This window comes from Uranotaenia lowii, chromosome 3 (genome assembly GCF_029784155.1).
Source record: "Uranotaenia lowii strain MFRU-FL chromosome 3, ASM2978415v1, whole genome shotgun sequence".
Classification (NCBI taxonomy): domain Eukaryota; kingdom Metazoa; phylum Arthropoda; class Insecta; order Diptera; family Culicidae; genus Uranotaenia; species Uranotaenia lowii.
The window spans coordinates 209,561,464-209,574,996 of record NC_073693.1 but is presented as its reverse complement, the minus strand read 5'-3'; the positions used below and the strand labels follow the sequence as shown (position 1 = coordinate 209,574,996).

At 41.5% G+C, this 13,533-nt stretch overlaps 1 protein-coding gene across 1 annotated transcript; it reads right to left on the bottom strand.

Annotated features, from left to right (window-relative positions):
• Window positions 1-7,133: 7,133 nt before the first annotated feature.
• Window positions 7,134-12,432, bottom strand: LOC129753047 (uncharacterized). The gene is made up of 2 exons (XM_055748841.1): window positions 10,592-12,432; window positions 7,134-10,446 (listed from the first exon to the last, which is right to left on the bottom strand). Exons 1-2 carry the CDS (start codon window positions 12,430-12,432, stop codon window positions 7,134-7,136), a joined length of 5,154 nt encoding a protein of 1,717 aa, XP_055604816.1.
• Between the last annotated feature and the right edge of the window lie 1,101 nt (window positions 12,433-13,533).

The following is a 13,533-nucleotide window of genomic DNA, read 5'->3' as shown; positions in this document are numbered from 1 at the left end:
TTTCAGCTAGTAGAATTTTCTGTTGAGTTTTTTACCCCTAAATGTATGCAGCACCTTTATGCTTTTTCTAAAAAAAAATTGATAGTAAATATATGCTTTCACCAAAAAAAAAAATGTCAGAAAAAATTTAAAATTTAATTCGAACAAAATTAAAACTTACTGCAATTTGTACTTTATGCGTTATGACAGCACATATATATAAACAACTTAAAGTTATTAAACGATTTCATTCGATTTTTCATTAAAAAAAACCGTTTGTTGCATCTTAAACCCTTTTCTTAGTTGGGTGAAAGTCGCATGTCTTTGAAAATTTAAAATCAATTGGTGAAACCAACAAATGTTCTAACTAATTCAATTTGATATTCATCAACATTAAAACTTTTGGTGAAGGCGTTCAAACGAAGAAAACAATTTGCAGATACTTAAACTTCAGATTTATTAATTGATGATAACGTCGAAAAATATCATGGTTATCATTTTGTGTCATGTTTGTGCATTTTATGATTGCCTTTTTATTTGTTGGAATGATCTCATAATTGAGGCGACAAATTTTATACTCAATCACTTGGTTTTGATAAATTGGAAGACTATTTCCATGTTTTCAGTAATTTCAAAGCCAAAAAACTTCATCGTTGGAATGATAAAATTTTATTTAATTGATTTTCTATAAACTGAATTAAAAGTTTATTGTCACACAGAAGCTATCATTAAGTTTTTGGTGAACCTGTTTAAAATTGTACAGCGCAAACAATGATAAAACGTTCATACATTCTGACTAACATAACACTTATTTTTATATCCTTTTTTTCAAGAGCTGAAACAATTACAGTTTAATCATGATACTCTATAATTGAGTCGTTAGGCACGGACGGTTTTGCCCATTGAGAACAGTCAGTTGGACAAAGCGAGATGTTGAAACACTTTTATCGATTTCCAACTGAATGCACTTATGGTAAATTTGGGCAACAATCAAACGGCCTGTAACGAATAGTTTTACGTTTATCCTAGCACAGGGGTTTTCAGATCGTGCTCCGTGGAGCACTTGGTGCTCCGCTAAGCTTTTGAAAGTGCTCCGCGACGTACGCAATGAAAATCATAAACCAATCTAGAAAAACTCTGACTTTTTTATCGTTTCATTTTCATCGAAGCATAAGAGAAAAAAATATTCATATGACATATGGCAACGTCAACCAACAAAGTGTTGAGTTTGGATTTGTTGTTTTACAATTCCAGTTTGAAACTTTTTTGGGCATTGGAATCACTGTGGATCGCTGGTTAAAAACCGGAACAATTGCAAAACCCGGATCATCAAGAAGCACAACCAACAGGAATAAATGTGCCTAAATAGCTACTATTTTCTTATTTTGTTTTCGTTCAATGTTTAGAGAGCAGGATGACAACACAACTGCAACTGGTGATGCATCAAATGCAGAACCTTCATCGATGGACGTTGAGCTGGACTTGGAGGAAATCGAAGAACTTCAGCCGGAAGACGTGTCCGACGTCAAGAAAACAACAAAACGGAAATATCACGAAACGTTTCTTGAAATGGGTTTTACTGAAACGGGCGATAACAAGCCATAGTGTGTTCTCTGCTGTAAGGTGCTTCCCAACAGTTCAAAGGTTCAGGCAAAAATGCGTCGACATTATGAAAGAAGTTCATCCGGAGTACGGAGGTGTGCCGAGCGATTTTTTCAAACGTAAACGTAAAGTTGTCATTGAATCAGAATCACACGACTAATCGCTGCAACACACTCAATGAAAAAGCTGATCTTGCGTCGTACTTAGTAAGCTACCGAGTTGCAAAAGCTGGAGAAGCGCATACTATTGCTGAAAACTTATTCAAACCTTGTATTCAAAAAGTCGTCCATGTTACGGTTGGTGATAAAACAGTGAAATTGGTAAATTCGATTCCCATGTCAGACAATACGGTTTCTCGGCGAATTTGTGACATGGCTGAAGATGTTGAAAGCATTTTAGTTTCTCGATTGAGAACTTCAAAATTCGCAATGCAGCTTGACGAATCCTCAGATGTAGCAGGAATAGATGATTATGATTGTGTTACGGTCAATAATATTCCATGGGGAAATTGTATTGCTATTTGTACGGACGGTGCGAAAGCTATGGTTGGAAATACTGCTGGAGTCGTTGGCAAGATCAAAGAAAAGACCAAAAGTTGCGGTAGTAGTCATTGCACCCTTCTTTGACAAGCACTCGCTATGAAGAAACTATCAAAATCTTTGAAAGAAGTCTTGGACAAAAGCGTAAAAAAAATCAACTTTATTGAGGCCCGAAAAATTCAAGGTTCTTCAAGGTGTTGTGCGAAAAGATGAATAGCCAACATGCCGAAAATTGCTTGTTATCTCGTTGAAAAACGTTGTCTTGCCTGTTCGAATTTAGATCGGAAGTTAGAACGTTTTTGAGCGAAAATAATTTTTCATTTAAGCGTAAAATTCAATGGTGATCATTGGCTTATTGGCTTATTTTGCTGACATTTTTCAGAGAAAGGTAATGACTTGAGTCTTTCAATGCAAGGTGAAGAAATAATAGTCTTCGATTCAAACATTGTTATTGTATTTCTTGATGAAAAGTTGAACTAAAAGGCCCACGTACCTAAAAAAGTCATTTACAATTACAATTACCATGTTTTTCCGTTAGATTTGTTGAACAGCTTTCAGCAATATTTCCCCAAAGAATATCACAAAAAGATCGAAGAGTTGAAATGGGTGGAATAGCATTTTTCAGTGTCAAAGAAACCAGGATTATTAACATCGCAAGAATGCTTGATAGATATGACATCGGATTCATAGCTACAGGAAAGATTCACTTCCCAGAAGTCGTTGGAAGAGTTTTGGTGACAACTAAAAAATAAATTTCAAATTTTGTCCGATGAAGCAAAACTTCTTCAGCTGTATTCCACAACTTATCAATGTGAGTCTGGATTATCCACATATCACGCAACGAAGACAAAATACTGATCCCGACTGAACGCGGAACCAGACGACAGACTACAACTGACACAAATTGAACAAAACATTTTACAGCTTGCAAATTCGAAGAAAGCGTATTTGTTCTATTATAATCATGATTTTTTTTGTAAATAAAAACAAGACTATTCAAAGGGTAGCCATTCATTACTCGTTTTCATGACTCATGACTTTAAACGATAAAAACTATCAAATTGTCAAAACTAAGCTTTTTCATTCTTTCAAAAATGTAGGTGTTCCGCCAAAAATTTTGGTATTGAAAAGTGCTCCGCCAAGCAAATGATCTGAAAACCCATGTCCTAGCACATAACAAGCGATGCACGAATCTAGCATGAAAGAACTTTAACAATGCGGAACGATAATTGCCATTTTGTTAATTTCATGTTGACATTATCCAACATTTATAGTAGTCATCCCTGTTTTGTATCAATGGTATGAGTTATACCGTATGACTTTTTTCCATGATAAGTTTAAAAATATTTGAAAATTCCCGCCAGGACAATTGTTTCAATTTTTTTTTTTGAAACTAACAAATTCTGTTTTCAAACATTCCAAATATTTCTTTCTTATTGACTTCATCAAGGATAAATATCTTAACATAAATCATTCGTCATTCGTCTTATCCAAGTCATAGATTGAAATTCTCAACCCATCAGATCCCCTTTCGCGACTGGATATTGTTGATTCCTCCCACACCGGATCCAGCTGCTCAAGAATCGTTACTTTGTCACCATTTGATACTACCCAGCAACAACAACAAAAACGCCTTCCGAAAGGCGGATGTGACAGCGGTTTGGGGTCGGGTGGTTCTTCTGATGGCGGATTGTTACGGTTCGCAACATATTTGCAATATCCTGTCGCACTTTTGATAAGCTGTTGTGAGCCACCATCCCAACTTCTGCTATTTGGTGTTTGAAAAATGTCGTTTCTATCGACTATAATGGGATTCGAATTTTATACATCCCTCGACACTTGATATGGTGCTGTCATTTTGTGGTTCCATCCTTCCCCTTTGCTCGAGAGTGTTGTTGTTACTGTTACACCACAACGATTAGGGATGCTCGGTTTCAAGAAGCTGAGCGAAGACTTCACACTGACTTGACGGCTTCCGACAATGACAGTTGGCGGGTCATCATAGAAGATCGTTTCTGAAACATAAGATTAATATCTCTTTAACAAGTTGTTAGGGAAAAGCGTTTGACAAGAATGGATGCAGCGAGTTGATAATGTCAATAGACTGTTTTGAATGTTTGTTTAGTACACGGTGTCCTTCTTAAAACCTTTAAAATGCAAAATTCGGCATATCTGAGAGTTTGATTTATAGTTTTTACCCCTTTTATTATCTATCCCAATTACGCCTGGAAGTTCCGTCAAATTTCAAGCGGCCTGTTTTATTTTGATATTGAAGTTAAACCCTTTCGCCCAAAACGAATGAAAAAATTAACTCCATTTAGAGGAGGCTTAATTTCACGTTCCAACTTAATTTCACAAAGAGAACGTTTCGTCCAATTGAATTTCTTGAATTATTTAAAAGATTTAAGCCGTTTTCATCAGGGATGATAAATATTGCAAATGTCGTTCGACTGTTGCACGGACTGTGTAATATGTCTTTGTTTGTATCAATTCATCATTACATTTATATAACATAATTACATTAAATTAGATGTTCAGCTCAATATTGAACTTTTCAGAGCCCTATAGTTAACTAGATAATAAAAATTTATTTATAAGACAAATTTGCTGAGCACAATCAAGTATTTAATGTAGGAGAACATAAAGTAATGTTAAAAATATTATAAACCTACAACTAAAAACTAAAACTATCCTAAAATTAAACTAATTGTAGAGAGAACGAATCTCTGCGATGGAAGACTGCATCTATTTACCTCTGAAGTTGGAGATAATTTTGTTGGCCATCTCTTCGATCGATTCAATGCCGGCTATCCGAAGAAGATCTTCGAAGCTGTGCCAAACTGGAAGCCGCAACATCATTTTCAGAACCTTGTTCTGAATCCTTTGGATGGCTTTCTTCCTCGTCGCGCAGCAGCTAGACCAAATCGGGACTGCATACATTATCGCTGGTCGGAACATCGGTTTGTAGATAAGCATCTTATTTCTCTGGCACAGTCGGGATTGCCTGTTGATGAGAGAATAAAGAGATTTAGTAAATTTGTTACATTTAGTTTGAATATCTTCAACGTGATTTTTAAAAGTAAGGTTCCGAGCAAGTGCGAGTCCCAAGTACTTCACGTCAAACTTCAGGAGAAATTTTCCACATTTTTAAGTAATTCAAAAAGAAATTTTAATTTTGTTGCAATCTACTGCGTACCACACGTAGATTTCGACCATTTGCTGAAAGCAAAGCATCATCATCTAATTAAAATCAAAAAGAAAAAAAAATCTTCTACCTTTTCCTTCTGGTACATCAGGATAAGAAGTAAAAATCTATATATACATATAAAAAGCAATTTCTGTATGTTTGTTTGTTTGTTTGTTTGTTTGTTTGTCCTCTATAGACTCAGCCGTCTTAAGGGCTAGAGAGCTGAAATTTGGCATGGATGCTCATTAGGACCAGGAAGGATGAAAAATGTTTACAGATTTTCGGATGACCCCTTCTGAAGGGGGTCGTCCATAGAAGACAAATATTGTTTTCGCGATGTTGACGTTACTTTTCGTCGGATCGTGTTGAAAATTTGCACATGAGTGTTTTGAAAGACGAGCAATCTATTTAAGGTGTCAAATTTTGTATAAGGGGTCAACCAAAGGGGTCGTCCATATTAACTGTTCGCTCTTTTTGCGATATTGACGTTATTATACATCGTATTCAGATGAAAATTGGTACACGATAGTTTTGAGTGACGTGCAATCAATTTGAGGTATCGAATTCAGTGTAAGGGGCCGGAAGAAGGGGTCGTCCATATTAAAATTTCAGTATCTTAGTGATAGTGACGTTTTTATGCATCGGATTGGGGTGGAAATTTGCACATAGGAGTTATTAGGGACAAACAACTGATTAAAATTATCCAAACTAAAATCAGGGGTCGGCCAAAGGGGTCGTCCATATTAACTATTCACTGTTGATGCGATATTGTCGTTATTATACATCGGATTCAGACGAAAATTAGTACACAAGAGTGTTGGGGCTTAGATCGGGCTTACCAGATGTTCCGAAGGGTTTGCTACCGTTAAACACTCCTGTTAGCGACAAACGGCCCAGAAAAATAGCAGACGTATATCGCACTTCCAATAACTTGGATTATGATAACAATTTACCGCAATAGCACCGATAATCCGTAATCTGCGACTGCAGTTAACACCGCACAACAACGGCACAGCTTGCCGTAATATATTAACGGGTTTTGAAGAAACTAAATAGAGTTTAAAAACTTCCTTTGGGGGATTTTAGGATTTGCCTTTGGCGGACAAACAAACGCGCAACCGAGCAGAATAAGGTTCTTACTATACTGGTTTATTGAACTTTGTACATTTCTGCTGTACCTTGAACAAAGGTACACAATTTGAGAGCTTTACTCAGAGATTTACATTAAGCAATTTCGATTATGAGTAGGCTCTATTAAGGTGACTACAAAATAAACGATTTAGAATTTTAAGTTTTCATTTCAAGATCTTTTCGTTTAGGTTTTTCATTGGTACCAACATTCCGGCCACCTTGAAATGGCTTATTTCAAAATAACAAAAATTATACTTCTCCTTCGACATATCTTGGGACTGCTGATCTTCAGCAGGGCTAGCTGGATTGCTATAGCGTAGGGGGTTGGCCGCAACATAGGGAACACGGCCGTCTTCAGGTGGATGCTAACTATCGCAGTCAGCGTACGTACAGATGATCAACACTTCAGGCTGGATGGCTGATCATGGGAATTGTCGACCGTTTGGGACATCGACAGGACAAGGCCCTCACACGGACTTGGATCTTGGAATTTGGCAGCGTTACTTGCTACCAGGCCACTCGGGCGGATATGGATAGGCACAACACTGTGCCACGGAACCTCTGCAACTGGGAAAAGAAAGACCAGGTAGATCGAACGATTGGATTGGAGTATTTGGAACCGCAATTACCTGCGATATTCCCACGAGAGCCTCGAGCAAATTTCGGCGTGCTCTACCAGGTCTTCATTTCAGGATTCATTGTTCAGCTGGCGGATCTGGCATTGGAAGCAGGGCCAGCTTGTTGACACACCTCCTTACATCTTCTCGTTTCCCGGTTCGTAGCGTTACCACACGAACAACGCCGTCCTTACCGGGGTGCAGTTTCTTGACGATACCAAGCGGCCATTGAGCGGGTGGCAACAAGTCATCGTGGATTACGACCATACTTCCTTCTTGGATGACAGTTGCTGGCTTCTGGTGCTTTGTTGCTCGGGATTGTAGTTGCTGAAGGTATTCTGGGTACCATCTCCTCCATATACGCTGGAACCTTTTTTGGGTTAGCTTCCAGTGTGTCAAATGGTTATCGGGAACTTCAGCAACATCTTCATCGGGTGGTGCTCGCAGGCTTCCTCCAACTAGGAAGTGTCCAGGCGTAAGAGCTTCTATGTCGTCGGGCTCAGTTGGAATTGGGATGAGTGGTCTTGAGTTTAAACACATTTCAACTTCTGTTAATAATGTTGTCATGTCTTCGTACGTGATGTTGGTTTGCCCAATCTCCCGGAGCAAGTGATGTTTTGCCGACTTAACCGCTGCTTCCCACAATCCTCCAAAGTGGGGGGAACGAGGTGGGATAAATTTCCAAATTATACCTGCTTCGGCACACCAGTCGAGAATCTGTTTTTTACCATCAGCGTCGGACTTCAACATCTGGTGAATACGTCTCAGTTCGTTGTGGGCACCTCGGAAAGCTGTTCCATTATCGCTATGGATTTCGTGTGGTGTGTTCCTTCGAGCGGCAAAACGTCGTAAGGCTGCGATGAAAGCTGATGTTGACAGGTCTGAAACCAGCTCTATATGCACAGCTCGGGTAGTGAAACAAACAAAAATTGCTATGTAGGCCTTCGTTGGACCTCGGTTCCGCACCGGGGATTTGATATACACTGGGCCGCAGTAATCAACACCACAAACTGCAAATGGTCGTCGTGGAGCAACTCGGGAAGTCGGAAGATCTGCAACGCTCTGCTCAATCATCTTGGGTTTACTGCGGAAACACCTATGGCACTGATGATAAACACGAGGGGCTAGATCACGAGCACCTATGACCCAGAACCTTTGGCGAATTGTTGCTAACATGAGCTGCGGGCCGGCGTGGAGCAGAGTTCGGTGATAGTAATCGGCTAACAGGCTCGCCAAGGGCTGCTTAGCAAGCAGAACTATTGGATGTTTGACATGATCAGGAAGGTGTGCATTGCTCAGAACACCACGAAGTCGGATTATTCCGTCAGGGTCGAGTCTAGCGCGTAGATATTTCAATGGCGATGATGCAGAAACACGGCCGCTCTTAGTTAGGCTGGCTATTTCTTCGGACAGGTGCTGTTTCTGAGCTAGACGACACAAAGCTAGTTCTGTGTCCTTCAAATCGGTTGATTCCAGATACTGAAATGGTTCGAGTCTCTCGTTTCGCCTAACAGCCTTAACGGCACGTAAATATCTCATACAGTAGGCGACAGTGCGGCGTAATTTGCTGAAACTGGAGTATAAGCCGAATAATCTAGAGGCGAAATCTTCTGTTTGATCGGATACAGCTAAAGACACTACAGGTGTTCTTTCTTCGGGGATGGAAACTGTTTTAGCACTTGATAGTTCTGTTTGAGGCCAATCCTTCGTTGGCAAAGCAAGCCATGGAGCTCCAGTCCACCAGAGTGGATGGTCAGAGATTTCGGTTGGACTGATTCCACGTGATAAGGCATCGGCGGGGTTTGATACACCGGGGACGTGTTTCCAAGATTTGATATCGGTTTTGTTCTGAATCACGGATACTCTGTTCGCAACAAAGGTCTTCCAACGTGCCGGGGTGGACTGTAACCAATGGAGAACGGTGGTGGAATCTGTCCAAAAATAAACGTCAGCGGTAACCTGGAGAGCACGTGAAACCTTCTCATACAACGTAGTCGACAAAACTGCTCCACACAGTTCTAGGCGGGCGATAGAGTGGTGACTGGTTAGGGGTGCTACCTTCGACTTCGATGTTAAAAGACAAACTCGTACTGTTCCGGCACATTCGGAACGCATGTAGCAGCAGCTGCCGTACGCCTTCTCAGAGGCATCTGAGAAAAAATGCAGCTGGATCGACGTTGCCTGGGCGATTGATGTGAATCGTGGAACCTTGAGGGTGGTGATGGTGTCTAGCGTCCCGTGGAAGGTTTTCCAGTCAACCTGGTACTGCGGCGGCAGTGGACGATCCCATTCGTATGTGTGGCCTTCTTCGGTTTTAAGCGACCATAACAACTGCATGAACAGTTTAGCAACTGTGATTATAGGACCCACCAACCCGAGGGGATCAAAAATCTGGGCAATATAGGACATTATTTTCCTTTTAGTCAGCACAGCTGCAGGTAACGGCAACTGTACACGGAAGCGAAGCACATCGGTTTTGGTCTCCCACACAAGACCAAGAGTTGAAACAGATTGCTCATCTTGAAGGCTATGAACAGGCGAAACTGCTAGATCTTCTAGTGGAATTCCTTCTAAGACGGCTGATTCGTTGGAAGCCCATTTTTTTAATGGAAAACCGGCAGAGTTGGCTAAATCTGTTGCTTGTCGGCGGAACTCAATAGCTGAACGAATATCATTTGCACCTGTAAGGCAGTCATCCATGTAGAAGTCGCTTTTAAATATTGCTGCCGCCACGGGATACTTGTCGCTTTCTTCTTCGGCCACCTGTTGGAGTGCGCGGGTGGCCAGAAATGGTGCTGAGGCAAAACCGTACGTAACTGTTTGGAGTTCGTATGTGCGAATGGGATCTTGGGGATCGGTTCGCCAAAGGATTCGTTGGAAGACGCAATCATTCGGATGTAATTTCACCTGGCGATACATCTTCTCGATGTCTGCTACAAGGGCTATTGGGTGCTTGCGGAAACGTAAGACGATCGACAGCAAATCGTCTTGAATTACTGGACCAACTAACTGCATATCGTTTATTGAAAAACCAGACGACGTCTTGCAGGATGCGTCGAAGACTACACGGATCTTTGTGCTGGTGCTCGATTCTTTGAATACAGGGTGATGCGGAAGGTAGCAATGCGGGTAAGAATCATCAACAGGATCGTCGACTTTGGTCATATGGCCCAGTCGAATGTATTCTTCGATGAATTTTGTGTAGTCTTCACAGATTTGCAGGTCACGGTACAGTCTTCGTTCAAGACTGTGAAAGCGACGTTCAGCGATAGCACGGGAGTCGCCGATAGTTACTTGAGGGTCACACGCGAGTGGCAGTCGAACGACGAAACGACCGGACGAATCGCGAGTGGTGGTAGTGATAAACAATTCTTCGCACTTCTTCTCCTCACTTGTGTACAATGATGACGGTATTATAGATTCGAGTTCCCAAAAACGTTGCACTGCTTGCTCAAGATCACGATCAACAGTGCTAAGGTGACACACTAGCTTGATTTGATTTAATGGGTGCCGATCCGGATATTGTCCATCCAAACACAGTGTCGACGAGAACTGGTAATCCATCGCCAAGAGAAATCTTGCTGCCATTGTAAAATTCGTGGTACACTTCGCCTCCAACAACAAGATCGATGTCGGCTGGGATGTTAAATGATGGATCGGCTAACGTAACATCAGGCATTCCCCATTGTGAGAAATCAACGGGTACTGTTGGCAAACATGCTGTCGGTTTCTTGAGAACTAGGAACTCTAAACTGGTTGTGAATGGAGAAACTCGTGAACGTATCGTTGCAGTTAACTGACATCTTATCTGCTTCGCAGAATCTCCGATTCCTGAAACCGCGATGTCAACTGTTTTTCGACGAAGATCAAGTGCATTCGATAATTTTTTCGTTATGAAATTACACATGCTGGCGGAATCTAATAGCGCACGGGCCGGTAACTCGTTTCCGTGCTTATCAACAATTAACAGCGCCACTGTTTGTAGTAATACTGTGCTGTTTGACGATTGGACGGATAGGCTAACATGTTGTGCTGAAGTGCCAGGTTGTTCTATCGCTGTCGATTGTAGGCCTGATGGTTGTACGGCTTGTGGTTGTACGGCTTGAGGTTGTGCGGCTTGGAGTTGTATGGACTGTGGGATGGATTGTATGCTAGACTTCGATGACGAGGGAAGGTGTAGTAAAGAATGATGCCTTTCGTGGCATGTTCGACAAGTGTACTTGGATACACACTTCATGGCAACATGACCTGATCGGAAGCAGTTGAAGCATAAGCGCTTAGATGCTACTAATTCACGGCGACGATGAACGGGCCAACTCTCAAACCTTGGGCATTGGAATAACAGATGTTTTTCTTTACAGGCGACGCAAGAAGGAAAGGTGGACTTTGCCCCTGCTGCTACTGTGTTTGCTACCATCTTCTTGGAAGTGTACTTTGAACCAGTCGATTTGGCCACTTCCGATTGCTGGAGTTTAGCTGGCATAACTGTTTTCAGTACACGAACTCGCTGATGAAGGAACTCTATCATTTGGGTGTATTTAACGTCATCATTTTCGCTGGTCTTCTCTTCCCAAGCACGCAATGTCACATGATCTAGTTTGTAGGAGAGAAGATTCAGAAGTGGGGTATCCCAATGTTCAACGGGTTCATCTAGTTTCGCCATCGCCTTTACATGTCGATCAAAATCATCAATCAGATTGTGCAAATCTTCTGGTGATTCTCTATTTACTGGTGGGAGATCGTAAATGGCCTTAAATAGCTGTCGCTTCAATAACTTTCGGTTATCGTACCGCTTAAGAAGTGTACTCCAGGCATTTCCATAATTGTTGGCCTCAACATCAACTGACTCAAAAGGTTTACGTGCTTCTCCTTCTAAACATTGCAGCAAATATTGCAGTTTGGCTACGGTTGGGATGTCCGAGTTTGAATGAACCATTGAAGAAAATGTGTCCCGAAACGACAGCCAACGAGAAAAGTCACCATTAAACTTTGGGAGATCAATTTTTGGCAAGCGGAGATGGAACGAAGGGGGAACAGAACCGAGCAAGGTTGCATTGCACACCGAAGATTGATTTGCGTCTGCTGGGGGACTGGTAGAGAGCAAAAAACCTTTCGCTTCACAATAACGGGCCTCGAACTGCACACGTTCTTCTAAATGGGATTTCTTATTCTCCTGATCGTCGTTCCGTTCGATGTCAGTTTGGGCTTCGGCAAACTCCAGATTCAGTCTGTCTAAGGTTTCCATCCGAACTGGAACTTGTCGATGATCACGATCTCCGTTATACTGCGCAATAAATTCTTCCACTGCATCAACCATCGCAAAAATCACATCTCTGCGGCTCATGGCATCGGCCAACTTCGCTGCTGTCTTCGACATTTTAGCACTGATTTTAGTAGCACCGCTAGTTCACTTCACTACCACCACACTTCGAGAGAATGACACAATCGAAACGATTAATCCTTCCCGTCGCGGATGTCAGTCTCTTACACGGAACGAAAGATTGGTACAAATCGAACGATTTGCTCCTTCCCGTCGCGGTGTGCCAACTTTACCGAGAGTGCTGAACAAATCGAACGACAAAATCCTTCCCGACGCGGAACAACACTCTTACGCGATTGACTGCCACCCACAAGACCTAAGTTTGAAGGCAAACTTTCCAAAATTGCCTTTTTTCAATTTGCGCAAAAAATATTCAAAGTGCCAAAAGTAATAAAAAATGTGCCTCAGGCGTTGCGCGCTATCTGATCACCCAGTGTAGTGATTGAATGACTTTGTTTGGCGGGAATTCCTATTCTGCTGTTGCTTGCTCATGCGTTTTGTGCTACCACCAATTGTATTAGGCTTTGATATGGCTATTCTTGGTGCCAAGCCTCTTCCGCATACAAGTAACTAAATTGCGTACTCACCGGCTATTTTCTGGTTGGAAATTCCTTCGATTCGGCAGAAGGACCAAATGTTGGGGCTTAGATCGGGCTTACCAGATGTTCCGAAGGGTTTGCTACCGTTAAACACTCCTGTTAGCGACAAACGGCCCAGAAAAATAGCAGACGTATATCGCACTTCCAATAACTTGGATTATGATAACAATTTACCGCAATAGCACCGATAATCCGTAATCTGCGACTGCAGTTAACACCGCACAACAACGGCACAGCTTGCCGTAATATATTAACGGGTTTTGAAGAAACTAAATAGAGTTTAAAAACTTCCTTTGGGGGATTTTAGGATTTGCCTTTGGCGGACAAACAAACGCGCAACCGAGCAGAATAAGGTTCTTACTATACTGGTTTATTGAACTTTGTACATTTCTGCTGTACCTTGAACAAAGGTACACAATTTGAGAGCTTTACTCAGAGATTTACATTAAGCAATTTCGATTATGAGTAGGCTCTATTAAGGTGACTACAAAATAAACGATTTAGAATTTTAAGTTTTCATTTCAAGATCTTTTCGTTTAGGTTTTTCATTGGTACCAAC

Coding starts and splice junctions, on each gene's coding strand:
- LOC129753047 (XM_055748841.1), bottom strand. CDS start 12,432: ATGTCGAAGACAGCAGCGAAGTTGGCCGATGCCATGAGCCGCAGAGAT. Junction 10,447..10,591: donor CCAGTTCTCGTCGACACTGT/GTTTGGATGGAC, acceptor ATTGTACACAAG/TGAGGAGAAGAAGTGCGAAG.